Below are 27,092 nucleotides of genomic sequence, written 5' to 3' on the forward strand. Positions count from 1 at the left end.
GCTTGTTATATGCAATGTCTTGCTGGCTGTATGCACCCTTCATGTGCAGGATCACATACCTCCAGTCGCTCACATATCATCCCATTCTTTGACCACTTTCAGCACAAGGACCTGAAAGGTACACATATCTGCATGGTCTTTGAGGTCCTTGGTGAGAACCTGCTGGGCCTGATCAAGCAGTACCAGAACAAGGGTGTCCCGATGCACCTGGTAAAGCAGATTGTGAAACCCTCCTTGGGCTCGACTACATGCACCACTATTGTGGCACCATTCTAGTACAGGTGCATTATCAGATGTATCATCCAACCTCTTGTGCTGACCACATGGGCCTAGATCTGAAGCATGTACTCCCAAAGCTGAGCTTATCCAGGTGCAATACAATCTCTCATCAAATACATGTGTTTTGCATCAGTGCATTTGCTGGTGCGTCATTGATGCTTGTGCTCACACTTAGATTGCACCAATATCTCTTCATTAAGCTCCCACTGCACACACCTTCATTATCTTTTGACCAGTCACCATGCTGCCCACTGTAGAGACTGCCAGCTTTAAGGTTCATCTAGTTGTATCTCTAGTCTTGCTTATACTCACCATCCACAGTTCAACCACACAATGATTGATGTCACAGACCCCAGGCATCCCTCAAAATCTACACAGAGGCTTGTCCATCGTCCTTCTCTTCTCACCTCCCCCGCTAATCCACTGCAGATCATCTGGACCTCACTGCTAGTCTGTGCTTTCCTGCCTCCTCTATCTGCTCACACTGATGTGCCCGCAGAGAATAGATTTAAGACCTTGAAGACCTTCACCCTCTTGCACTTGGTAACATGCTCAAGTGCTTGCATCTCCTTTTCCATCATCTTTTGGACTAGATGACTCATTCTCAGTGCACAATTAGATAGTAATTATATTGCTCTATCACTGCTATGACAATTGTGTGCTGCAATATTGCCAGCCAGGTCAAACTGTGTGAGCTGCTGGGCTATCACACAACTCATATGATGCTATTGCACACATGCTTGTGTACTACAGTTGCTCTATAGCCATCTACAGATCTCACCCTATTGTACTACAGGAGGGCTATAATCCTTGGTAGCCAGCTACCAATTCCTCCCTTAGATGCTATGACTGGCTATAGCACCAACCTTGCCCTGATAGCATGGCCATAGCACATGGTAGGTGCCCATAACAGCTATAGCTGAATGCAAGTACCATGACAGACTACAGCTTTCCATGGTACCCACACAGGGTTTAGTGATAAGAGCCATGATCTTCCATCAATCCTAGTAAGCTCATGCATGTTCAACAACTACATGGGATTATTTACTGATCTTCTTTTTGATACTGAACTTCTTCAGCATTAAAATTGATGAGAAATAAAGAGATCATTTTTTAGGTGCAATGTTTTCTGCCAAAAGATGTCACAACTTCCATTGCCTGTGGGAATTATGTTCAAATTCAGAAAGTCTTCAGTAAGTAGCAGTCAACAGAATTTAAGCGCTATGTAAGTAATTTTGTTACCTCTGGAACCCTACCCTAGGGTTGGCTTGATCATGCATCAGTGACTGTGGTGCTCAGCGTGACAGAGTGTTACTTACCAGAGTTACTCACTTCTTACTTTCCTTGTTTCACTATAACTACACTCAATATCATCCAGTTATGTTGAGTGCAATCCATCCTATTTCCATTATTTGACAGCAGCAACAATGTATCCATTATACACCAACTAGCATCACTATAGACTTTGTGGCAAGTGTTTCTATTGATGTTTGTTATCAGTTCATTGAGTTAGTTCAAAAACACAGTCAATGAGTTGCAGTTTCACGCATTTGTGCGCTTAATATTATTTACTGAATGTCATCCAGTTATAATGATTGCAATCCATCCTATTGCCATTAAACAAATCCTCTTCAAAGGCACTAGAGTGACCACAGACTCTGCTACAAGTGTCTCTATCAATTTTTTGAATCAGTTTATTGAACTATTGCAAAAACTAAAAACTAGAGTGCTAGGCTACAGGAGGTGATAAAAAACTGTGAATGCTGGACCAAGAATGATGTCATATGACAGTTTTCCATCACCCCCTGCAGCCTAGCACCCAAGCACGTGCTAAGATCACATATATAACTAGAAATGAAACACAATGTAACAAAATTTGTTACTAGCAGGACCCTGGCTTAGGGCTGTATTGATTGCCCATCAGTGGCTGTGCTATTAAGCATCTAAGTGCTACAAGTGCAAAAGCTTGACTCATTACTTCTCTTTTGACAATAGTTCAAAAGGCTCATAATCAACATTACTAGAGAGACTTATTGTAGTGTCTATAGTTTTTTTGTCTTGTATACAACACATTGTTACTGTATTTCCATCAATGCTAATAGGGTGGATTGCAGTCATGGGTTGTAGATGACAGTCATCTGGCTTTGCTTCTTTAGCCATATCTTTCTCAATTAGTTGGTTTTGGATAATTCTGGTATTGTTGAAAAGCTTACATTTATCTCTATAATATGGAGACCCTTGAGTGGGGTATGTACCTGCCAGAGTCATGCAATGGGATACCCATACTATACAGGTACAGATACATATATGACCTGAAATTATATACCTGAGGGCTACCTATGCTTTGCCTATTGAAAGCTGGCTGATATAATCAAGCTTAATGTCATATTCTGTGCACATGTCTCTAAAACTCCAGGCTCTGGACCTTTGATACTTAGGACTCCAAACTCTGAAGTTGTTACTAGAATGTGTTACATCCCATGCTTAAGTCCCTCATCCCCACCACTTCTCTGCCACAACTCTGACAGGACTACCTCTAAACTCTGTCCCCTTTCTCAGTTATGACTTGTCTTATGACTTCTGTTCTCGTCTCTGGTCTTAATTCTCTGCTTGACTTTCTTACTCATAGCTTGCTCCGGTATAAACTCTGAAGCCTCTTGTCGGACTTCTGCAAATTGGAGATATTGACACATCTTCGGGTGTTGGCCAATAACTTCACCAAGTCTTCACTTATTGTGCACTTTTGGACTTTGGACTTTGGACTTCCGTTCGGAGTTTGACTTGTGCGCACGGTCCTAACACATATGGGGATGGTCATCAATGAATCTAAAGACATTGAGCCAATCCCCTAGCATAAGACTTTGGCAGGTTGACGGAGTGTTCTGTGCAGCTGGCAGATGCTGCACTCGAGGCTTGGAATCTGATTTGGCAGCATCAGATGGACATAGCTGCATTAGATGCACTTTCTGAGAGGTGACATGAGACATGACTCTGAGTTGGAGCTCGAGATGTGGTAGAGAAGTGATGCCAGCAGTAGCATCAACCAAATTGGATGGCCCCAGTGGGGAATAATTTGGTGCGGGACACACATCGGAACTCTATTACTTATGCAGGTAGGCAGAAATAGGAATATGACTGCCTCTCATCCTGGGGGGCAAGGTAGCTCTATTCCCTAATGGAATTATTCCCCAGCAGCTAATTCCTTAGTAGAGATTCAACTGTACTAATATCACTTGAAGACCAATCATTAAGCTTACTAGCTATAGAACACCACTTATGTGCCATTTGAGGCCAAAGCAGTGACCAAAAATCCGGAGCTGTGGGAATTTCATCTCAAATCGGTAATCAAGCACCTGTCCAAATAAGTCCGAGGGTGCCATCTCGGTAGGCTTGAAGTCACTGATGCAGAAATTTCTGGGCATAGAAGCAACACACCCTTGTTTCAACAGTAGCTTAATAGACTACTAAGAAATATAAGTAGTGATATTATACACTCTATAAGGACTCTAGTCCATCAGAAAGGTCTCACCTTTCCAGTTAAATAATGAGAATAGGATGGATTGCAGTCATGATTACTGGATGACATTAGTTCCAAGGTTGCATGCAGCAAGTAATACTAGCAAGTAATATTGACAGAGGCAATGAACAACATGCTCAGCAAGTAGCTTGAACTACTAGACCACTAAAATTGACATTGAAATGGCTATACTTATGATAGTCTTGTATATACTGATACTTACACATAAGGGCAAACTTGTTTATTGCATATCTTTGTCAGTTCTTATCTATTTGGAATGTTCTTTGTGCCAACTGAGAGCTAAAATGAGGCTCTATTGGAAGCTTTATTTCAGCTCCATGTCTACTGTGTGCAGTAAACATATTTGATGTGTATCTTCCTTGATTCTTATTCTCACTAAATGCCTTTGGCATCATTCATCCATTGGAAAGCTTATATGTATTGAACATTCAATATAGATCACTAATCAAAAGTCTATATGCTAAGAGTACACAACTAGTGAATATTATTAATAACAGTTGAGCCACAATTGTTATGCTCTCATTATAGCTCTATATTACAAACAGATCTCTAAACTATTATTGTGCCATCATACTATGATGGTCAGTGTAGCTGTTAGGACCATGCACATAAGTCGAACTTGGGAAGGAAGTCCAATGATGAAGTCCAAAGTCCAAAGTCTGATAGTACACAGTAAGTGAAGACTTTGGTGAAGTTATTGACCAATGCCTAAAGATACATCTACATCTTCAATTTGCAGAAGTCCAATGGAAGACTCCAGAGTTTATATCAGAGCAAGCTACAAATAAGAGAGTCAAGCAGAGAGTAAAAACAGAGACTAGAACAAAAGTCAGAGGTCAGAGATTAAGAGGTCCAATGGAAGGTCAGATGGAGTTAAGACAGAGATTTCAGGACAAGTCAGATTGAGATATCAGAACTGAGGAACTATACAACTGTAAGGTAAGGCTTATATATGATATCCAAATGTCCGGTCAGAGTCTAAAGAAATAGAAAGTCAACAGGAGACGAAAAGTGGATGTGATGAGGTAGAAGCAAACAATCAAGCCTAGTAAGTATAAGTAATGAATAAAACATCCATTGAGCCGATGACAGAGCAGAAGTCCGAGTAAGACATAATGAGTAGAAAGAGGGTAATGAGGCCATAACTTGGAAAGAAAGTCCAGTTGGGATTGTGTTCAGTTCTCTAGTTATAATCTTGTCTATTTCTAGTACTTGTCCTCTTGTTTAATAGCAGTCCCTTGATGTTGTCATTGCCACAACACTCCCACTTCTAGTCCTTGTCAGACTAGTTTTCTGCTACCTAATGCCAAGGTATATTATCAGTGCAGTGTACTACTAATACTTGAACACATTAGGTCATCTAGTCAACCCTAAAGCTGTGCATCCTAAGAGGTCATGCTACAGGCCCATGTCTCCACTGAGGTGAACACCAGGGTTGATTGGGTGCTTGCAAGATTGCAGTTGGCACCATACTACTGTTGTGTAGCCTTGCATCCCAGAGGAAGCTAAGGTGTAATTTTTGACCAGAGACTGGATCTCATTTGGAGCAGCTACCAGCCAAAACTCTTGTTTATCTGCCAGGAGCCAGTTAACCTCAGCACTGGAGTGAGGCTCACCACCAAAGTGCTCCTCATTTGCCTGGAATGCATGCTTTAGCCACACTCAAAAGGAAAGGCTAGAGCTTCATATACCAAGCAGTCCTTCATTGGACATAATAGTGTAACACTCGCTCAAGTATTACACATGTTCACGCTGGCCTCCCGCTTCTGGACGTTTGTTCTTTCCTTTTACATTATGTATATACATAGTACTCTCGGTCCTGCGTTGTTCTCCAACTTACCCTTGAACAGCACAGATATACTCTCTTTTGTGCTCTCCCCTCTGTATCTCCAACTTACCCTTGAATGATGCAGTTTGTACCTCTTCATGTCTTTTGTCTGAACAGTGTGAGCTGGCGAGCCAGCTTCCACTTTTTTTTGAAGAACCTACACACTGCATCAAACTCAACTTGAGAGCACAACTCTTCTGGAACATCCACATGAAATACCATAGGGCTTCATGCCCATAACAAGTTCCCGTTCCCCCCTCTTATACTCCAGTTGCCCTTGGTGTTCCTCCTGTAACTCTCACCTGCACCTGTACTCCTGTCCCACACCTGCCCACCATGTCTTTCTCTCGCCAACTCCCATCTGTTCCCCATTGACTGTGCACATGTTCTGCTACCCACCAAGAAGTCCTCGAAACCCACAACAATGAACTGCTCAGCCCATTGACAGAATTGTTGTCATGAGCATCCGAGGATCTCCTCAATGTGTTGAACAGTAACACAGGAGACCAAGGAGTACATGCATTTTGAGTTCCCAACTCCTCCCCCTGCCAGTCCCCTCCCCTCGACGCATATATCCAAGAAATCAAGCTCATCCCCTTTCCATTTCCCTATTCCATACTCACATATACCTACCAGTTCTTGTCTTCCTTCATCCTCTCCTTCTACTTCCTCATCTTCCATTATCGCATATATAGAAGAAAACACGCATATATCCACCATGCCTCCCACGAACGGCAACAGCTCTGGCCCTGCCCGTGTCTCCCACCCTGTATTGAAACAACCTCCCATCCTCACCCCCAGTGAAACCTCACCGGATTAAAGCCGGATATCTACGTATAAATAAGAAATTTCCCGTTATTGACCCGTTAATTTGCGGTCACATTTGTTTTTGATGCATCAAAACATAACATTCAGTGCTAAATTTGGCCTCACATAGCTCTAACACACCATCATAACATCATGATATATCCATAACTTGTGTTCCATAGCTCTATGAGAATGATTATCTCGTGCTCCTATGCTATGTATCGCTTGTCTCATAGCATAAAATATAGTAGAGTCCTTGCTTCCTCCCCACTACACAGATAAAGACCGCGCTTATGGTTTCTAAATCCACAAATGGCCCGAGCGTGGACTCGTCGATGTCATGTCTCTGTCTTCTCGTCCTTCCCTTTGTCAATCTCCATCCCCTCCCTTCTGTCCCTTCACTCTCCCCTCCATCTCCTCTCTCCTCCTTCTTTTCACTCCCCCCCGGTCTCTTTGCTCCCCCCCTCTGTGTGTCCCTTTGACAGGCTGGCTGTGTTCTAGTGTCTTTGTTGGTTTGCTGGGTATGAGGGAGCAACTTTGAGGGCAACCTCCAGGCTGAGGTGTGTCACCTTTGCACTTTGCATTCCTTGCAATCTACTGACATGCTGATGACAGCAAGCCAGTACTATCCAGCCCCAGGATCATTGCATGTTCCCAGTCTCAGGTACGCACTTGGTCTTCTTTCAGATGTTTCCGCAGGAGAAGCAGGTGTGTCTTTTGTCAATGATTGCCTCGCTGGTGCACTGATGACTCCATCCTAAGACTATCTAACCCTGAGGTCGTCACATGTCTTACATTGTCATGTACGTGTTTCTCCATGATGATACTGCACTGCATGGCCCTCATGGCCACTGACCCGGGACACATCGTGAAGCCTGCACATGTATAGCGAGCTCGCTTCCCTTTACTGTTTTTATTGTGTACTGTATCATTATTATCCGTGTTGCATTGTCTCTATCCGTTTACCCTTGTATCAATGTGATTTTGTTCGATTGAAGCTATTAATAAACCTGTCTGATCAAGAAACTAGTATATTCGTATAAAATACTATGTTACTGGGAAGTCTCGTTCCTTTTCGTTATCGCGCTTGAAAACAAACGGTGTCCCTGGAATAAGTGAATATGAAATCATTATCTCTCGTATTCCCCCCGGAAGTCCGAAAATTTCCGTCAGAAACTGCCAAGAACCGTAAATAATCTAGGGAATGGCACGGGTACGGGTAACCCGCGCGGGTACATGTACATATACCCACGTGGGTGTGGATACGGGTAGCCATATTTGTACCCACGCCAAACCCGTACCCAAATGCAGCAAACCCGTGGGTCGAGCCTAGGATACTGATCGTTGCGGCCAGTTTCCGGCCAATTCTGAATGTCTTCTTGGGTGTGGCGTCAGAACTGTAACGTTCTGGTCTCGGCAGGCCGGCACACAATGTATTACATAAGAAAATACATTGGATATTTGTACGAGATGGTGCTCTTGCACTCTGAAGGCTATCTGCAAACACTACAGCTACTTCATCTGACCTACCCCATGACGCGTTCAACTTCCACCGCAGGCAAGAGTAAACAAGCAGCCCGTGAGGGTGCACGTAAGAAAGCAGCGCAGAAGACAGCCGAGGCGAAGCGCGCTCGTAGTAAGCCCAACGGCTCCGGCTCCAAGACGCGCAAGATTGTTGAGTTGTCTTCTGATGAAGATGCCCCAGAAGATGCGCCGCCAAAAAAGAAGAAGTGCATAACGCGTGGATCGGACGAAGCCTTGGAGGAGGATGGGCTCGTCATGCTCGGAGGTAAGGAGCCAGAGGATTGCGGGGACAAGGCCGCGGAGGAGGATGAAGAGGGAGAGGACCTCAGCGCTCTCGACGATGAGGAACTTATCGGTAAGTGAGACCCACCTTGTGCCCTGACCGGAGATGCTTATTTCAATGATGCAGCGATGTTGTCGAGTCGCTGGCATTCCTGCGCGTATGTGTTCTTCAAAGCTGAGGTTGAGGTTGAGGTCGTGAAAGGGCGCCGGTGTCTGATCTTCCGCTGTGGAGCTCGAGTATGCCAATCCGAAAAGCCTGTGCACAGGTTCCTTGACACCGGTGATCGTGCTTCAAGTGGAAACCTATTTAAGCATGCACGCACCTGTTGGGGAGATGAAGCCGTCGAGCAGGCTATGGAGCTCGGAGATGCGACGCGTGTGCACAATACTTTGGTGGTGAAGATCCTGCAGAATGGCAGGATAACTGAGTTCTTTGCACTGGCGAAAAAAGGCGCGGCGCTCACCTATTCTAATAAGCCGCTGACTCGCGTTCACAGATCTGGTAAGAGTTCCATCTTGGTTTGCGTGTTTTGTAGGGTTTTGACGCCTTGGTTAGGATCCAATTTGTTCGCTGGGTGGCTGAGAGTTATCGGCCGTTCGCCATCGTGAAGGATCCGGGTTTCCTGCGCTTGATGTTGACCGGCCGCCCATTGTACTACATCCCCTCGCCCACGACGATATCCCACGACCTGAAAGCGATGTTTGCCATCATACGAGTGCGCCTGTCTGATATGCTCAAGGTCAGTGTGCGGTCACCTCATGTCTATCACACTACTCACAAGCTTGTGCGCGCAGGAGTACGCTGGGTGGCTACATTTTGCGACGGACGGCTGGACTTCACCCAACCACCGCCCGTTCATCACGTTCACGGTACACCTGGAGCTCGACGGAGCACCGCTGACTATCCTTGATATTGTTGAGTTAGCTAAGGCACCTACATGCTTGAGATATCATACGTACCATTTCTGATCCGTCCGTGCACAGTCGCACTCTGGGATCAACATGGCAGAGAAATTTGCGGACGTCTTGTTGGATCTTGGGCTGGACAAGAAGGTTCGTGCTGTAGTCAGAGTCTGCGAAGAAGAATGACTCACCAGGTATCGCAGATCATGAATGTGACATGCGACAACGCGTCAAACAATGACACGATGATTGCGCATCTCGCAAAACTCCTCCCCGCGTTCGAAGGCGACTTCCACCGCACCCGGTGCTTTGCACACATCGTGAATCTTGTTGCCAGGTCTCTGTTGCGGCAGTTCGACGCCAAGAAGGGGAACAAAACACAGTCCGAGGTCGACGAGGATGTTTATGCCCTTCTTGAGCTTGCTGACTTGGCAGAGGAGGACGCAGCGACTTTAGCGACACATCGTGAGGAGGAAGGGGAGGATGCACCTTTGGGGGACGACAAGGACTGGGTCGATGAGGTCAGAACATTGAGCGAGGAGGAGCGTGTAGAGTTTGAGCGGCAGATCGTGCCCGTGAAGTTGGTGTTAGCCAAGGTCCGTCACCTGTAGCAAATTTTCATGTGCGCCGGACTAACCATGGGACAAATCCAGGTCCGTAAGCTGGCATACAAGATTGTTAACTCACCCACAATCTTGTTGCCTGCCTGGCGTGAGCTATGCCGCGAAGCTCGGACTGCCAGACAAACTCATCCCTCGAGATGTGCAAACACGTTGGAATTCAACCTACGACATGGCCCTCGCTACTTACGACTACAAGAGTGTATATCGCCGCATTACGTCCAACAGGGATTTGGGTCTCCGCGCGTACGAATTGAATGCCCGAGAGTGGAACATTCTCAAGCAGCTGCGCGATGTGTTGAAGGTTCGTCTTCCGCTCACCTCCGCTTCTCCTCACGCACGGCTGCTGCTCGTGAGTTTGTTGTCGATAACAGGGGAGCGTTCGCGCGGTGCATCGTCACCTGGCGGTGGGACGACAGGCACAGGAGGTGGTGGAGGTGCCGGATCATCCGAGTCGTCTCCCCCCTGATCAGGCAGCTCTGGCACGTCCGGGACGTCCTCTGGGGCCTTGTCCGCAGCGTCAGGGTCACCAGGGATGTGAACGTCGTCGAGCGGCAGGCCAAAGACGTTGATGAACGGCGAGTTGCCAGGGAAGCAGCATTCGTCAAAGACCGCATGCGACGAAATGATGAATTTCTTCGCGGCAGGATCCCAGAACCGCCAGGCCTTGGTGCCCTCCGGATAGCCAACAAAGATGCACTTGCGCGAGTGCGGTTCAAGCGCCTTCTGGTCCTTCTTCCGCACAAGCACGTACGCCAGGCAGCCAAATGTGCGGAAGTACGACACATCTGGCTTCCGACCGTTGCCCTTCCATGCGGTGTAGGGGATGCCGCCATTGAGCGCAGAGGTGGGCATGTGGTTGCGTGTGTGGACGAAGGTGGCAACGGCATGGCCCCAGAACGAAGGAGGCAGCTTTGACTGCGCAAGGAGAGCAGTGGAGCCTTCGGAGATCGTGTGATTTGCGCGTTCTGCGACACCATTCTGGTGTGGCTCGTCTGGCTCCGTGTGCTGACGGTGGATGCCGTGTTCGATGCAGAAGTCAGCGTACTCCCTGCCCATGTACTCCCCGCCCTTGTCGTCGCGTGTAGCCTTGATCTTGAGACCCAGGCAGTTCTCAGCATACGCCTTGTACGCTTTGAACGCTGCAAATGCGTCGCTCTTGCGCTTCAGGTATGCGACCACCCAGAAACGCGTCGCATCGCAGACAAACGTCATCCAGTAGACGTAGCCTTCAGGGGTTGCGACCGGGAGACGTCCCTTAAGGTCTGTGTGGACCAGGGCGATGGGGATGAATTTCCGGGAGGCAAAACGAGGAGCTTGCCAGCGAGGCACAGCTCGCAGATGGGGTCTGGCTTTCGCTTCGAGCGCAGAGTCAGGCTGATGACGAGCCCTTTCTTGATCACCGCACGCAGATCGTCGAGATTGATGTGCGAGCAGCGCTGGTGCCAGAGAGACTCGTCCTCCTCGCACGTTGAAGACGCAGAGAGCGCGTTCTTTGCCTGAGACACAGTGCGGCCGCACAGATAGCCCACATTGTGCTCGTTGACCGCGGCCTCAAAGCGCACTCCCCCTGGTGAGAGAAGAGCGCGCTCGATGCGCGCAGCTCGACGGTGTAGCCCTTCTCGCGCGTGAGGTGAAAGACGGACAGTAGATTGCTGGCAAGCGCAGGAACATGCAGGACATCGTGTAGTACGACTGCAGGCGGTACAACCCCCTCCCTCTCCGCAGGCTGAAACACCACCGACCCCAACCCAGCAGAGTAGACGATGTGCGAGTTGGCAAGACGGATGGGGATGACGTGGGGCGAGTACGAGCGGAACCAGTGATGATGCGGGGTCATGTGTGCAGAAGCACCTGTGTCGGTGTTCCAGTTAGCTGCAGCTGGCGAGGAGAGCCACAAAGCGCGGTCCGAGACAGACAGCAGGGCAGAAGCGCAACCAGCACTCACAGTAGCCGCACCAGCGGACTCCTGGGCGGTGTCCGACGCGTCCTTCGAGTCCTTCGAGACCTCAGATGCCGTCTCCTTGCGCTTGGACTTTGCACCACGCTGGTAGTTCGTGCGCTGGGCAGCCTTCTCCTTCGCCCGCGTGCTGGCGTCGCGACGAGCGAAGCACTGGTCTTCGGAGTGACCAGAACGACCGCAGAACGTGCAGGACAGCGTGGAGGCGGCGTGGGAGAGGACGGGGGTCGATGACGACGCACCAGGCTGGTTTTCGAGCGCAACAAACGTGTCCTGGAGCTTCTCGAGCGTCAGAGCGTCGTCCAGCAGTAGCGTTTGACGGAGCGCGTTGTATTCGGCGGGGAGAGCACGAATGAGCGCCATGAGGACGAGCTCGTCGTCGAGTTTTGTGATATCGAACGACGGGGGACGGAGGGCCTTCATGTCGGACTTGAGCTGCGAGGCTCACGTTGAGAGGGTGCTCAGGGACTCGCCATCCGCCTTGGAGAGCGATAGGAGCGCGTTATAGGTGTTAAAACGCGTACCGGGACGTTTCTGCATGTGCACAGACTCCAGCTTCTTCCACATCGCCTCAGGATCGTCTCGGATCGCCTCCAGATGCGTCTGCTGCTCCCTCTCCACGCAGTTCCATATCTCCCCAGCCGCCACATCCACCCGGGCATCGTAGTCGCGCAGTTCTCGACGTTCACCGCTGTCCAGCGGCGCCGTGAAGGCCGGCCTGGTCTCAGTACCCTGCACAATGCGCATGGCACCAAGGGTTCGGAGCCTGGCCTCCATATTGAGCCGCCATTGCTGGTAGTTTCGATTGGAGAGCTTGGGGAACGTTGCAGGGGACGGCGCCATGACGGCAGACGTGTGACGTGGCGACGGAGCGACGGTGCGAAGATGGGGGGGTTTTGACGAGAGATGGGGAAGAAATCAACAAAAGAACGCACGAGATGGCCAGAGAGCGAAAATGCGTCAAGCAGAGCGAAGGGGCAGCGGGTGGACACCCAGGGAAGGCTTCAGAGCGGTTGGACTGGCGGGTATGGACGTCTTGAGGCAGTCAGAGCGCAGGGCTCATAACCTGTTGGCTGCAGTGCGCCTTAGAGCGATCACAATGGCCTATGTCGAGCTCTGTGAAGTCTTATATATTGACAAAAGCCAATCTACACACCTATGTCGAGCTCTGTGAAATCTAAGGACTCAAGCTCTGTGAAGTCTAAGGACTCCAGAGCTCGACACAGCACCGTCTGTACAGTGCGTGTTACGTAAGCTATGCAACTGTACAGTAGACCAAGCCACAGCGCTCAGAGAGCGCTCAAAGAATCAACAAAGCGAAAAAGAAAAATTGCTGCATCAGCTGGAAGTTGGGTGTTCAATCCCGGGACTGCGCAAATATTAAATGGTGGTAGAAGCGCCAATAACTCGGAGGGGAAAGTAGCGAGCGACTAATCGTAAAGAGAGGTGTAAGTATGCAATGCGGTCATCACAGGGAATAAATCGCGACTTGAACGGGTAACAGGAACTCGAGTAATCACTCGGAGTTCAACAAGATGCTCCCACACCTGCACCTGCTCCCAAGCCCCAGTTTACCATCAACAATATGTTGTGTGGGTGTCAGCTAACCATGAGGCTCGTTTCCAGGAGCATTGCAGCACCACTATGTTCCAGCATTCTGAGAAGTGCAAGCACAGGCATGAGGCCCATACTCTGCCAATGCCATTGGCCCCACTTCAAAGCAGCAATATCATTGAATGAGTTGCCACTGCTGGGACTCTCCTGTCGCCAGTGGTGTTCCTGCTCCTGTTGTCAGCAGCGGTGCTCCCATGCATGCAGGTCGACCAGGAAGGTGAGAGGCCAACTGATTGAGTATACATTGAACAAAGACAGATGTCAAAAAGTCAAAGAAGATCATAATCACCCCTTCCTCCTCATTCTCAACCTTCAGAGAGGTGTATTAATTAATGCTCATCTCCCCTTCTGGTTTCTGTTCATGTTCCAGACCTCATCCTCTTCATTGTTTTCCCTACTCTATGATTACTTATTATTGGTTGGAGGAGGGAACCTGAGGTAGGTGAGTGAGGCAGGTGAGTTGGGTGGAGTGTGCAAGCATGCAGACCATGCTGAGGACTTTAGAGACAGCGGGATGGTGCCATTCCTCACTCGTCTCAGCACCATCTGTGTGCTGCATCAGTTCATCAAGCTATTGAGCTTGTTGTTGTCATGGGAGGTCGTAGGGGAGATGCAGAGGTGGGCAGTGGACAGGGAGGGAGTGTGCAGATGACACTGAGGGCTCTAGAGGTGGCACAATTGTGCTGTCTCTCGTTTGTCGCATCATCTTATTCTGATTGAGGGAGAGAGTGGTCCCAGTGCTTCTTGTAGTATATCTGTGACTACAGAGAATTGCCACAGACTCTAGTGCAGAGATGGAAAAGTGGAATTGGCACACAAGATGATTTTTGCACCTGTCCATGTTCTTCAACACTTTTGAGGCATTGTACTATATTCTCTTCATACCATAGACATATCTACAAGTAAGAATATTCATACTTCCCCTCTCACAATCTCACAAGTGATAGAACGTCTGTTTCCTGCAGGGTTCCATCCATTCACCACTTGTCACTTTCAGTGTGAACATCTTCATATAGGCTTCAAAACAACCACTCCAGCAGTGAGTTCTCTGTATAGTTCTGGGGTGTACATGCGGAGAGAGCCAAATTACTGATGGTGTGCATGATTCAGGTTGTAGGTTGCGTTGAAGATAAACTTCCAGATGGCTCAATGATGGACATCTGCCATTTGAGGCTGCACTTGATAACATGTACTGAGATGTTCACATGGTTTTTGTCATAAAGTATACAATTTTGTGTGATTGTGAATCAAATATTTGCTTTTAGCATTATAATGTTCTAGGAGGAATAGCCTACACACATAGAACCAATCACCACTTCTGATGTCGTTTGTGTGGTTCTTATTGTTTGTATGGATTGCTCAGTTATTTGTACAAGTACAGAAGATGTGAAGAGGTACAAAGGGTAAGTTGGAGATACAGAGGGGAGAGCACAAAAGAGAGCGTATCTGCATTGTTCAAGGGTAAGTTGGACAACGCAGGACCGAGAGCGCTATGTATATACATACATAATGTAAAAGGAAAGAACAAATGTCCGGAAGCGGGAGGCCAGCATCAACATGTGTAATACTCGAGCAAGTGTTACACTCTTCCCCACTCTGAGGAAGAGCAAGAACAGTGGGGGGATGTGTGCGTGCGTGGGGACTACAATGCGAGTCTGTGTTCCTGCAGGAAGATGTCCAGAGCTTCGAGTTTCCGCCCTCTGAGCTGGGGAGCCAGCTGTCCGAACCAGATCCATACCCTCGCCATTGAACCAGATACTGCCACCCATGTCCTCGCCGTTATTGATCTAGAATACGGTCTACAAAGAACTCCTCTTGACCATTGGGTGTCACCACAGGACCAGGTTTGGGGTGTTGTCGCGGGAAGAGGTTGTCATCGTTGGGAGGGGGGCGAAGGAGCGAAGCATGAAAGGTAGGGTGTATGTTCATGGAGGGAGGGAGGTCGAGGGTGTAAGTCGAGGAGTCCGGGTGTGCCGTGGTCCATTGTAGCATACCATGAATTTGGCAACTCTGTGTACAACATGCTGCATGTACTCGCAGTGGCAATGGAACGTGGACAACAGCACCTTGTCTCCAGCTCAATACAGCAGCTCCGGGTCACGGTGGGTGTTTGCATTCACCACTTGGTGCGTCTTTGCCAGTAGGAGGTTGTTGACAAATGTTAGTCATCATATGTATCAATCATTTCAGGATTCAATGGCAATATGCCAGAGATTCCATAAGCCTAATATATTTCTCACCATGACGGCAAATCCAAACTGGCCTGAGGGTCAAGAAGCTTTGTTAGATCTGGCTGGGGGTGACCATGCTCACAAGCAGGATGCTGCTGATCGTCCTGATATTGTAGCTTGAGTGTTTCACTTGAAGAAACAGGCTCTTTTGAAACTTATCAAGGATGGATTCTTTGGAGATGTTGCTGCAGATGTATATACCATTAACTTCCCCACATATGCATCTCTTAATATTTTTACAGGATCAACATAAGATCAGAGATGCAGCCATGGTGAACTGTACATGCACAGTTACCTGATCCTGTAACAGAACCCCAACTGTTTGCCACTGTTACACATTGTATGCTTCATCTGTGTGGTGAGAGATGCCTTGATGACCAGAAGAAATGTAGCAAACACTATCCACGTGACTTTTGTGCTGAGACAACTATGGATGAAGATGGGTATCCAGTGTATGGATGTACGCATCGGCCTTGTCAAGCTGCTTGTAATACTTGAGGAGCTTCTCCAGCGCTGCGCGGATGGCATCGTGAAAGAGTGCATACTTCGGGTCTTCAGCCTTCTTCTCCCAGCGTGACGAGAGCGCCTCCATGGCAGGAATAACCTGCCAAAGAGTTGGCATGCGCGTGCTGGAGCAAATTTGATGATAGCGGTTGGCATCCTGTACAGCTGGTGGTCAGGCATATTCATGCGCGACTGAGTCAGACGACATACCGCAAGAATCTCAGTGCAGAGCTTGATCTTCGCCCAATCTGCATCTGTGAGCTGGAACGCCGTCCACCGGATGTTCTTGGTTGGCTCTCCCTTGCAGCGCAGCTTTGTAATAGGCCCAAACTTCAGGTCGGCCATGCCAATGAATTGATCAACAGCCTTGTTACAATAGACATGAGCAAGTGATCAATTTGGACAGCAAATATGAGTACGTACCTCGCGCAGATGATATGCGCGCACGAGCATCTTGTGCGCGCTACCCCAGCGTGTATTGCCGTGGAGCGGAATGACGAGGGGGGTGACGATGCCGAGGGTGCGCTGGAGGTCCTCGAAGTACAACTTGTGAGGTCCAGACACCTGAATCTGCGGTGCATGAACCAGTCAGTAATAGATCATACCGGAGTGGAAGAAGTGGTGAGCAGTACCGCGTGGCACCCCTCAAGCTACGATGGCATCGAGAAGCCCGTCGCACCACTGTGTACTGAAGAGCGCAAGCAGCTCGGGCTCCTCCATGATGAACTTGAGCCAGTCGGTGTTCGACGCGTACCCGAGATCCTTCTCAGCCGCCTTTCAGTCCCCAAGGATGCCGCGTTGGGCTAGGCGGTCTGCAGCCTCGTATGCAGTCTTTAGATTGGTTGACGCATTGTCATTAGTGATGTGACCAAGCTGTAAATCACAAAATGTCAGTGATGCATAGACACTGAGGAAATGAAACATACCTTTGAGTACGTCTTTGATGTGATACCCGCCCGGTCGGTGAACAGGATGAAATAGCGGCCGAGGTTGACACCGCTGTGCTTGCCCAGGATCCGGTGCATTGTGTGACGACCTCAGAGCGCATGTTCAAGATCTTGGTCTTCTCATTGATATTGATCCATGTCGCGATCATCCCGAGGAACGGTGTGGATGTGTGCGGTGCTGTCCACAGGTCCCAGAGGACAGACACGCACCCTGGGGTCACTTTGATGTCAGCTACCACGCCCTCAAGGTAAGTGATGAAGTTATTCGTGACCCATGTGCATACTGTAGTTTGTGTGGGGAGCTTGGACTTGAGCATCTTGGGGCGCATCGCAACCAGACAGTTGCGAAAAGCGATGTCATTTGCAAGGATGAGAGGCTGAGAAGGAGTGACATGAGTTCCGAGCCTTTGCGTACCATAAGGAGACTGCCACCAATGTACCTGGTCCCCGGTCACAATGAGGATGGTCACATGTTGTAAGATACTATCAGGAGAGAAGGACGTTGGGGCCTGAACCTTCTTCACAATGAGGTCGAGCGTCGTCTGTTCCTTTCCCCTCTTCGCTCCTGCCACCACTGCTTTTGCAGCTGCTCTTTCTCTCTCTGCCTGCACTTTCTTCATTGCCTCTGTCTGCTCTTCTATTCCCTCCTGCTTGCACAACCAACTATATTCCTTGTAGTGCATGTGCGCAATGTGGCGGCAGCACGACAAGTCCCCTCCCCGGTATCAACCCGCGTGCTCTCCATCAGCCTTGGCACTGTAAACAACCAGTAAGTATCCAAGTCTCTGCCTGATGATTCCTACATACCGGCATGTGCTACACCAATGCCCCCTTTCCTTGTACCCCTTTTTCACCTTTTTGACGTTCTTGCCTTTTCCAGGCACCTTGAAGCACATGGTTACCAGTGGCCCGAAGAACAGCACCAGATCGCTCTCTGCATGCTGCCGGGTTCTTTGGGGTTTGGGAAGAGCGTCTTCGTCACCCTGACATGTGAGTTCCATCAGATAGCTCTCATAGTACATGTCCAGCGTACTGACACAACATCAAGCTCCTCCTCACCCTCATCCTCATCCTCACCCTCACCCTCATCCTCATCCTCATCCTCATCCTGATGTTGCACGTCATCATTATCAATGATCGTCTTCTTCCTCCGACTGCTCCGGGTCCCGACGTTCCCACTCAGAACAGCATGGCCTTCTTTGGACGGCTTCTTCTTCTTCATGGGTGGCTTGGGATTGCTGTGTCTGTCTTAGGATAGGGCGTCTTCGATGTTCTTTCGCTTTTTGTCACACTCGCTCATTTTGTGCTATTTTCTGATGTATTAACGTGTCCGTGTCGGTCAGTAGATGCCAGATGGAGATGCGTGGAGATAAATAGGCGATGAGACATAGAAACAGTCAACTATGGTAAATTTTGCATCCATGAACGTAGACCGGCCCCATCCGAAGATCTGTACAGCTATGTGCCGGCCGTTACTCCTGCTGCCTGATTGCGCGTCAAAGCCTCCAGACCGGTCCAAGACCAGTCTTGGAGGGCAGTCCGAGACCGGTCCAACTGGTCTCAAGTGGTCTGCAAGGTTCGCTGAGTTGAAGAAGACCGGGACTGGACCGTTATATGAGACCGATTGAGACCATTGCTGGTCCTGGTCCTATGCCAAGCAGTCCGGTCCAGACCGCAGTCTCGGACTGGTCCTTGGACTGGACCATGCAACACTAAATAGACTACACAGTTGTTGCCCTGATTGCATAGTTGCAGCTTCCCTCAAACAGTCTTTCCATTCACCATTATCCTCCAGTAAGCCCCTTGCCAAGCAGGCTGCTTTGTAAGTGTCATAATGCTGGCCATTATACATGAGAAGTTCCTCCCAGCTCTGGGCACCCTTTACAACTGTGAGAAGAAGTTGTAGGTAAAAGCGCTCTCCAGCAGATGGATGCACATGCACACTACGCAAGCGGCCAATAGCCATTCGACTTTTCCATGGTGTCCACTTTCTCGAGCTCTTGTTCTACACAAACTTTTCAGGAAAGTCTTGGTAGAGCACAGACCTTGCCTCCGGATAAACCTGGTTGGCAACAAACCATTCTGTCAGATGAGTCTTTGATGACTGCTGTGCTCACTACCTCTTCTGCCACATCCTCTGCATCAAAGAAAACCATTTGTTCATTCTGCAAATGAACAGGCAAACAGTATACTGCAGGCAATTCTTCATGCACCAGCCACTCTTGCAAATGCCACATTGCCTCTGGTGGTCCAATATAGCATGCATCAATATATTCCTTATCTTGTTCACTGCCCCAATGTTGCCCTGTCATGACCTTTATAGATATACTTATGTATATATTTGACAGCTTTCACAGAAGTGCAGATCTCCACATTAATATGACAATTAAACATGGCCAAAAGCTGGGGATTATATGGAACTATGTTCTGGTTGGTGAACACTTTATCCCCACTTGCATTATGTACTATGTGTGTACGGCCATTGTTTGGACAGGCTTGCTTTATGTACGTATTTTTCCCTGTTCACTTATGTGCACTCTCTCACGTACTCCGCAGTCCCGCAGTCCTGCACCCATACTTCAAGCTTCACTATATTGAAGAACAGTGGGGAGGGGAGGAGGAGTACTACAATGATCTCGCGGCTGGGGTTCTGAACGCTCAGAACTGGCAGAAGTACGCGCGCGAAGTTGTTGAGAAAGCGGTAAGTTGATATATTCAGATCTGCCAAGCTCAGCTAACGTAACATGATCACACAGGTGAAGAAATATTGGACGGCTGCGCTCAACACAACAGACAACGGCACACCTGTGAGCGCAGTTTCTGCAGAGCCCACAAAGGCCCGTGAAACCACGCCTGGATCAGACTCCGATGAGGACGACTACGACCGGGCTAGGTAGCAACTCTTGCGTCAAGGTAAGGCAGATGCTGACGGCTGGAAGGCTGAGCTTCAACGCTACGAGGCTGACCTCGTGCCGGAGGTGACCAAGACGACCGACCTCATCAAGCTCTGGTTCGAGAGCACCGGTACTTATCCGACTCTTGCGCGTCTTGCCCTGGACATCCTCCCGGTTCCTGCAGCATCTACTGGGGCCGAGTCCCTCTTCTCTTGTGCAAAGGAGGTCACTACAGATTGCTGCTCACAGCTTGATCCTGACATCCTGGAGAGAAGTGTCTTAATTGGCACTGGAAGGGTACCATCTCCGACTATGCAAGCATCAATGAGGACAGCATCGAGGTTATTGATGGACTAGCAGAGTTTGAAGCCTTTGAGGTGCAAGCTGTCCTGCTGATGTCCTCAGAAGAGGACAATATGTAGTACTTTTATAAATCTGTATGTTAAATATGCTTCGACTTTGTGCTAAGTGGTCTTGAAGCCATCCTGGACACCCTCGAGACCGGTCCCAGACCGCATAGGACTGGTCTCAGACCGATATAAGTCCAAGACCGGTCCTGAGCCAAGACCAGACCAATATTTGGTCTGGTCCTTTGAGGACTGGAACGCGGTCCTGATCCTACATGGGCTTGGTGGTCCTGGTCCTGGTCCTGGTCCTGCCAAAAAACGGACCGGACCCTGCAACACTAAGTCTATTTGCTGTTATCTTGCACTGGCAACACCCTGTAGATCCTGTGAATCTATGGGATGAATTCAAGGAGCATTTATGTGATGATCTTTGCCACAAGCTTGCCACAGAGCTGCACAAAGAGAATCCAACACAAGAGCAAATTTATGACTATGGCTTGCATCTGATTAATGAACTATTGTTCTGCTGGAACAAATCATCAGTTGACTTTCCTCCAATGCACATGCCTCAGCATCTATGGGCTGCTGTAGTGAATAATCCCCTCTTGCAGCAGGAACTTAACTATAACCCTGTGATGCTAGTTGAAACAGTAGTGTCAAACCATCAGAAGTTCAATCCTGAGCAGGCTGCTGCATTTGAAAGTGTTATGCACTCTGTTGATCATAATGAGGGCAAACCATTCTTACATAGTGCTGGAGAGTTTGGGAAGATCTTTGTGTGCAATACTATTGCATTGACTGTTGCACCTTCTGGCATAGCTGCACTACGATTGGTTGGTGGTCGCACTGCTCATCCATGCTTCAAAATTCCCATTCCAATACATAGTGACTCTACATGCCCAATCAAAAAAAACTGATGACATGGCTGAAGTCTTGAGGCAGACTGGAATTGTTATCTGGGATGAAGTGCCAATGCAGCATCACAATGCCATTGAAGCTGTGGATCGCACCCTTGGAGATGTCATGAGTAAAGATCTCCCCTTTGGTGGCCTTACTGTTCTGTTTGGTGGAGACTTTCAGCAAACACTACCTGTCATATCACAATACTGCATGGTACTCAGCCTCAATTGTTGGAGCAACTCTGTGCAGATCCCCACTGTGGCAAAATGTGACCATGCTCCATTTACACAGAATATGCGTCTTTTGCAGCCTGCTGAATCTGCTGCACATGCTGCCTGGCTACTTCAGATTGGTGCTGGGACCAATACAGGTGCTGATGGTCAAGTTGAGCTTCCTCAGACCATGCAACTTCCATCAAACTCTGTTGATGGTCTCATTGAGGCTCTGTATCCTGAAATTGAAGTACCTGGCAAGCCAGATGAATATTTCCTTGAGCGGACCATTCTTTCTGCCAAAAATGAAGCATTTGATGATCTAAATCAGGCCATCTTGGACAAATTTCCTGGAGAGGAAACAGTCCTGCATTCTGCAGATAAAGTGGAGAATGATAATAATAGGCACTACAATAACTCCCCAGAATTTCTGAATTCCATTAGAGGCCACTGGCTCATCTTGCCCTCAAGCCTGGGTGTCCATTGATGCTCTTGCATAATATTGATCCATTACATGGCCTCTGCAATGGGACACAGATGGTATTGTTGGAAATCAGGCCCAGAGTGTTGCACTGTCGTATTCTTGGTGGTGATCATGCAGGTAAAGAAGTCTTTATTCCACAACTTAATGTGACACCTTCCAATGAAGATAGTCCTGTTCTATTGACCTGTCATCAATTTTCTGTTCACCTTGCAATGACAATCAATAAGTCACAGGGCCAGTCAGTTTCACATGTTGGTTTGGATCTTAGCGCACCTGTGTTCAGTCATGGGCAACTCTATGTTACTTTGTCTCGCTGCACATCACCTTTGCAGATCAAGGTGTTTTTTTTGCAGAGGGTAAGGAGGACATGCGGACCATGAATATAGTCTATCAAGAAATCCTACCCCAGCTTTGATTGGAAGTCTCTCAGTCTTTTGTTTTGCTTACTTTTTTTAACCCCTTCTTTATCCCCACCTACCTTCTTATCCAATGTACACCGTAATATAACTAACTGGAATCCAAATATAATCATCATTATCATATTGAATTCAGAGTGAGTTTAGGGCAGGCTTCAAGTATTAACTAATATATAATGGTAAGTACTAACCAAACAATTCACAACCAGCAGTAACAACAGGCCAAACATAAAATGAACACTGAATTGATATTATTACATGCACTTTACACTTCAAACTTTATAAATTGAGGGACTTTTGCTGAGCTGAAGGCAAATCTCCTGCATATAAACTGGCACACAGGTCCTTTCTTGCAATGAGCTGAAGGCGAATCCACATAATATTAACTGACATGCACTTTCCGCTGAGTCAGCAGCAAAGCATTGCAATGAGCTGAAGGTGAGTCATGTCCAGGGCAAAGCCACGAGTGAACTAGTCAACTGGTGGAGGGCAGAACAGTCTCAGTACTGGCAAAGTGCAGATGTACCCATTGTGCAGGTCTACAGAGCTCCAATGGGGGGCACTTTGGCTTGACAATAACAGGTGATGTGATCAGTCCAAGGGCACAGCTTCAGATAGATGACAACTCCAGACACTGTCACATCCCGTGCCCAAGTCCATCCTGTCGCTCCTCTGACACAACCCCGACCCGACTACCCCTGAACTCTGCCCCTTTCCCAGCTAATACTTCATCACCCCTGCTCCTTTTCCTCCTGCCTTATCCAAACTTCCACCCGGACTCCGATCACTCCTGACCCCCGCTCTGTCATCTGATCGTATTATGACATCTGTATCCGCTGCCTATACTTACTAGTCCAGTTATTTGCTTCTGCTCCATCATCTCCGCAGTCCGCCTCCTGTCTCTACTCCTATCGGACATTCAGACTTTTGTATATAAATCCAACTTTACAGTCGCATAGTTTTTCAGTTTTGATATCTCGTTTACCCTCTCGACTACTCAGCAACTCAATCTATCTGACTTCTCTGCCAACCTCCGTCTGATCTCCATCTGTCCTTCCACTGGACCTCCAACCTCCGACCCCCGACTTCTGTTCTCGTCTCTGTTCCTAATTCTCTGCTTGACTCTCTTATTCATAGCTTGCTCTGGTATAAACTCCGGAGCCTCTTGTTGGACTTCCGCAAATTGAAGACATCGACATATCTTCGGGCGTTGGTCAATAACTTCGCCAAAGTCTTCACTTTCCGCACACTATCAGACTTTGGACTTTGGACTTCCCTTCAGAGTTCGACTTGTGCGCACAGTCCTAACAGACATAGAGACTGTGATAGAATTGCAAGATCACTGAGGTTTGGACAACCAATATCCATTCCTTGGGAATGCCCTGGTCTCAGAGTTTTGTGATCCACAACAGCACCTCATTAACGGCCAGGTCAGGTGCGATCCATATAGCAATGCTCATTGAAAGTCACACTGCCAAAACTGTCATAGCCACACGTGTGTTCCTAATGGCTGCTGCTGCTTGGCTGTACTGAGCGTGGACATGTGATAGCCAAAGGTGTGAGGGTCTGCCCAGTGCTTGGCTCGCACTATGGGTTTTGACTCAGGGTTATTGGCCAAGGTGATCAGGATTTTGCTGATCAAAGCCATGCCCTTCTCCAGCTTCATCCACCCATCTCAGATACCCATCTCAGATCTCATTGTGCAGTGCCCATTCATTTGCAAAATGGACCAGCTTGAGCACCAAAGGGTCAATGCAAAGGCGGCTGAGAAGTGGGTCATTTGGGTGTGTAGTACAAAGGACATAACCGGGTTCTGGGGCAGCAACATTGGTATTTATGGGATGCAGCAAGTTGCTAAATGATAGACTATGTACCGGGTTGATGGTGCTCCCTGTCGGTAAGCAGATTCAGTTGGGAATGTTCGTGATGGAATAGAGACAGTTGTTGCCTGCTCAGAACGTGTACAATCACTCACACCTGTTCTAGTTAGTTGCAATATAAGGAGGTCATTGTTTGTGTCATGAACTTACCAACTGTCCATGGTTATCTTTGAAGAGGTAAGACCTCAAAGGCTTGCTAGATGAACTAGTCTAGCACAGGCGGTTAATAGGCTTTCATGAGGCACTGCAGCTGGGCTACTCAGACTTACAGTGGACAAGGCTCTTGAGCTACCAACCTGTGTCGTCAATATAGTTATTTGCTCAAATGTGAGGTATATGTCTTACCGCTGTCACCTTCTAGAACTGAAGACCATTATCGGTTTATACCTTATACTTGCTGGCACTGCTTAGGACCTTTGTGTATCAAAACATTTGCAGTCAGAAAGGCACAGAAACGATCTTTGTGTTATCTCTACTACTCGTACCGTACAATCACTATCTGCTACTTTCTGAGAGACAAGCAAACAGGCCAAGAAGTTGACGAAACTGATTCCAAGAGAGATGGAAAGTTGTAAGAGAAAAAGGTGAAGTTGTGGCTCACTGTCAGGTATTGAATTGAAGTCTTCTCTGAATACAGACCCTGCAAGCATAAATTGCAGTTGCAACAGTCTAATTCCCCACTCCTCAGTTGTCATGGAGAGATGTTGAGAATTTGGAGTCGTGGTGGTGGGTGAAGAAGCCAAGTAGTAAGCGCCAGTGCACCGAAAATGGGAGATAGACACTTTGCATGGGAAGTCTGTCTAAATGCAGCACTTTCAGCCATGATGCGCCTTGTCTCCTACCTCTACCACACCTCCAGTTTGTTTCACAAATGGAGCACATCCAGAAGACTTCGCACACCAGAACAAGGCCTTATGTGTTTCCAGTTAGCAGCGTACGTGGACTCGAACCCTCAGACTCTCCCCTCCACTCAGACCCTTTATGCCTATTTCTTCTACTTAGGTTTTTACTAACTTTTACATTGGTAATCTGATTCCAGTAGTGTTCCAATGTACAGAACTTTTAGTATAAAAGTACTGGCACAGCAGGCATGTAACCTCAGTTTGGATATCTCATTAATTCAATGTCTCTTATCCTTGCTTATTGGACCCTCTGCTCTCTAGCCAGACCTTTGGCTATCTGACCCTCAGAATTTGACTTTGCACTTAGTTGTCTTATCCCTTAGAGCCTATAGTGACTCTAAGTCCCAACCCAAACTCTACTCCAGACTCTGGATCCAGTTCTCAAAATAGAGGATGACAATGTTACCTCAGGGCATTGCCAATAGCTTCACTGAACTCCTCACTAAATCATGTTACTGTTTTTACCCCAACTTTGTTATTACTCCAGTTATCTACATAAGTAATACAGCACAGTCCTAACAATTGGCTTATTTCCATTACTTATTGTATTTTTATACATTATTCAGTGTGCAACTAATTGGTCAATTTATCCAACTACACTTTTGAGTGTGACCTTAAACCTAAGCCTAAAGGGTTGTTCTGTTCAGCTATCTTGCTGAACTCTTAGTAAGAAGTTCCTGGTTTGCTATATTGAAAGTGAACATAAACACTAGTAACATTGTGATAAAAGTGAGATAAATGGCTGAGAGCTGGTTATAAGAGATTGGAAGCTGGAGAGCACTCTGAGGCATTGTCCTTATATACATGTCTGAAATGCTGCATACTAATACCAATGCTAACTGTGCTATAGTATGACTAAGAGATGACTAACCATACTGCTGTATACTGTGCAAAGATAGGCTGTGCGACTGCAGACTGTGAACTGTGTGTCTAGAGGTACAAGGTAAATAACTACTCCAATATGAGAGACTTGTCAAAAGTCTCAGAAAAACCATATAAAAGCTAAGTCCTCAACTAATATTGTACAAGTAACCATAGACCTTGGCCATCAATGGATTTGGAGTCCGACAAAGAGTCTGGGTTTAGACTTGAAGCTAGTACAGACTCTAAGGGAGAAGACAACTAAAGGACCAAAGTATGTTTAATACCAAGTTACAGTGTGATGCAAAAGTTCAGGAATGAGGAGGACACCCAACCTTGCATCTGAAACATGATTATGAATGGGAATCAGCCAGTTCCCGTACCTGATGATCAAGATGGAGACATCCCTCCCCCTGCTATTCCTTGACCTCCTACATCCACTTCTGGCTTCTCTGATGTACACTTTGAACTCCACATGCAAGGACCCTCCGATGAGGGATGTCACATCAGATGAAGTCTCAGTCATGACACATCTCTTCTACTCTACCCCCAATCAGCCCATTATCGATCATGGTCCTGCATGACCACCTGTGCCTCCCACGGCTAGAGCCTAAGAAGCCCCATCAGGTCGGGGGACTTCAGCCCACTAATTAGAGGGCTTTTCAGCCAAATCCCATACTGCTGGAGATTTCTGTGGTGAATTTCGTTATCTGTGGGCGGTAAGATGCACTTATTCTGATCTTTCATTTCATCTTACGTGTTACCTTCCTATGTTCTCGCTTGCGTGGTTTCTGCCCTTTTTGAATTTGTCTGCGCCTTCTGCCCGCAGGCGCTGTTGTCTGCCTGTTATGAAGAGGCTGCCCTCTGCCCATATGCGTATTCCTTCAAGTATGTATGTTCTGATATGACATTTGCTATGTTTCCGGCAAACTGTCCACGTGTGCCCGGCTCCCGATGTTGTTCCCCGGCCTCCTGCATGCTCCCCCACCCGATGGTGCTTCTACCATCTCCACCGTGATGTCTCCCACTGTTAGGACTATGCGCACAAGTCGAACTTCGAAGGGAAGTCCGAAGTCCGAAGTCCGATGGTGCGCGGGAATGAAGACTTTGGCGAAGTTATTGACCAACGCCCGAAGAGTCGTCGATGTCTTCAATTTGC

The 27,092-nt window shown here is 47.9% G+C and overlaps 12 protein-coding genes across 12 annotated transcripts; 7 read left to right on the top strand and 5 right to left on the bottom strand.

Moving 5' to 3' along the window:
- Positions 1-66: 66 nt before the first annotated feature.
- Positions 67-237, top strand: L226DRAFT_431941 (uncharacterized protein; the record flags this gene model as incomplete). The annotated part of the gene is made up of 1 exon (XM_067674711.1): positions 67-237. A coding segment is annotated over one exon (171 nt), but the record flags the coding sequence as incomplete, so codon positions are not given.
- Positions 238-8,387: 8,150 nt separating this feature from the next.
- L226DRAFT_473346 (uncharacterized protein) lies at positions 8,388-9,227 on the top strand (the record flags this gene model as incomplete). Its single annotated transcript, XM_067676515.1, has 3 exons — positions 8,388-8,747; positions 8,795-8,998; positions 9,054-9,227. The coding sequence occupies 3 exons, from the start codon at positions 8,388-8,390 to the stop codon at positions 9,225-9,227; spliced, it is 738 nt and encodes a 245-aa protein (XP_067529066.1).
- A 134-nt stretch (positions 9,228-9,361) lies between these two features.
- Positions 9,362-9,520, top strand: L226DRAFT_427875 (uncharacterized protein; the record flags this gene model as incomplete). Its single annotated transcript, XM_067674668.1, has 1 exon — positions 9,362-9,520. A coding segment is annotated over one exon (159 nt), but the record flags the coding sequence as incomplete, so codon positions are not given.
- Positions 9,521-9,670: 150 nt separating this feature from the next.
- Positions 9,671-10,514, top strand: L226DRAFT_601246 (uncharacterized protein; the record flags this gene model as incomplete). Its single annotated transcript, XM_067685682.1, has 2 exons — positions 9,671-9,757; positions 9,815-10,514. Coding segments are annotated over 2 exons (787 nt in total), but the record flags the coding sequence as incomplete, so codon positions are not given.
- Positions 10,515-14,912: 4,398 nt separating this feature from the next.
- On the top strand, positions 14,913-15,707 carry L226DRAFT_527223 (uncharacterized protein; the record flags this gene model as incomplete). The annotated part of the gene is made up of 5 exons (XM_067679100.1): positions 14,913-14,986; positions 15,025-15,124; positions 15,147-15,305; positions 15,396-15,515; positions 15,546-15,707. The coding sequence occupies 5 exons, from the start codon at positions 14,913-14,915 to the stop codon at positions 15,705-15,707; spliced, it is 615 nt and encodes a 204-aa protein (XP_067529069.1).
- A 318-nt stretch (positions 15,708-16,025) lies between these two features.
- On the bottom strand, positions 16,026-16,444 carry L226DRAFT_437042 (uncharacterized protein; the record flags this gene model as incomplete). Its single annotated transcript, XM_067674773.1, has 2 exons — positions 16,026-16,247; positions 16,301-16,444. Coding segments are annotated over 2 exons (366 nt in total), but the record flags the coding sequence as incomplete, so codon positions are not given.
- A 423-nt stretch (positions 16,445-16,867) lies between these two features.
- On the bottom strand, positions 16,868-17,115 carry L226DRAFT_576381 (uncharacterized protein; the record flags this gene model as incomplete). The annotated part of the gene is made up of 2 exons (XM_067685343.1): positions 16,868-16,963; positions 17,017-17,115. 2 exons carry the CDS (start codon positions 17,113-17,115, stop codon positions 16,868-16,870), a joined length of 195 nt encoding a protein of 64 aa, XP_067529071.1.
- A 164-nt stretch (positions 17,116-17,279) lies between these two features.
- L226DRAFT_425099 (uncharacterized protein) lies at positions 17,280-17,543 on the bottom strand (the record flags this gene model as incomplete). The annotated part of the gene is made up of 2 exons (XM_067674629.1): positions 17,280-17,414; positions 17,478-17,543. Coding segments are annotated over 2 exons (201 nt in total), but the record flags the coding sequence as incomplete, so codon positions are not given.
- Positions 17,544-17,935: 392 nt separating this feature from the next.
- On the bottom strand, positions 17,936-18,259 carry L226DRAFT_576382 (uncharacterized protein; the record flags this gene model as incomplete). Its single annotated transcript, XM_067685344.1, has 2 exons — positions 17,936-18,020; positions 18,075-18,259. The coding sequence occupies 2 exons, from the start codon at positions 18,257-18,259 to the stop codon at positions 17,936-17,938; spliced, it is 270 nt and encodes an 89-aa protein (XP_067529073.1).
- Positions 18,260-19,504: 1,245 nt separating this feature from the next.
- On the top strand, positions 19,505-19,934 carry L226DRAFT_576383 (uncharacterized protein; the record flags this gene model as incomplete). Its single annotated transcript, XM_067685345.1, has 3 exons — positions 19,505-19,542; positions 19,594-19,738; positions 19,794-19,934. The coding sequence occupies 3 exons, from the start codon at positions 19,505-19,507 to the stop codon at positions 19,932-19,934; spliced, it is 324 nt and encodes a 107-aa protein (XP_067529074.1).
- A 1,646-nt stretch (positions 19,935-21,580) lies between these two features.
- On the top strand, positions 21,581-21,778 carry L226DRAFT_426661 (uncharacterized protein; the record flags this gene model as incomplete). The annotated part of the gene is made up of 1 exon (XM_067674652.1): positions 21,581-21,778. A coding segment is annotated over one exon (198 nt), but the record flags the coding sequence as incomplete, so codon positions are not given.
- Positions 21,779-23,978: 2,200 nt separating this feature from the next.
- Positions 23,979-24,865, bottom strand: L226DRAFT_527227 (uncharacterized protein; the record flags this gene model as incomplete). The annotated part of the gene is made up of 6 exons (XM_067679101.1): positions 23,979-24,181; positions 24,266-24,272; positions 24,321-24,380; positions 24,440-24,466; positions 24,558-24,584; positions 24,656-24,865. The coding sequence occupies 6 exons, from the start codon at positions 24,863-24,865 to the stop codon at positions 23,979-23,981; spliced, it is 534 nt and encodes a 177-aa protein (XP_067529076.1).
- Between the last annotated feature and the right edge of the window lie 2,227 nt (positions 24,866-27,092).

Source organism: Lentinus tigrinus, assembly GCF_003813185.1.
Source record: "Lentinus tigrinus ALCF2SS1-7 unplaced genomic scaffold L226scaffold_62, whole genome shotgun sequence".
Taxonomy (NCBI): domain Eukaryota; kingdom Fungi; phylum Basidiomycota; class Agaricomycetes; order Polyporales; family Polyporaceae; genus Lentinus; species Lentinus tigrinus.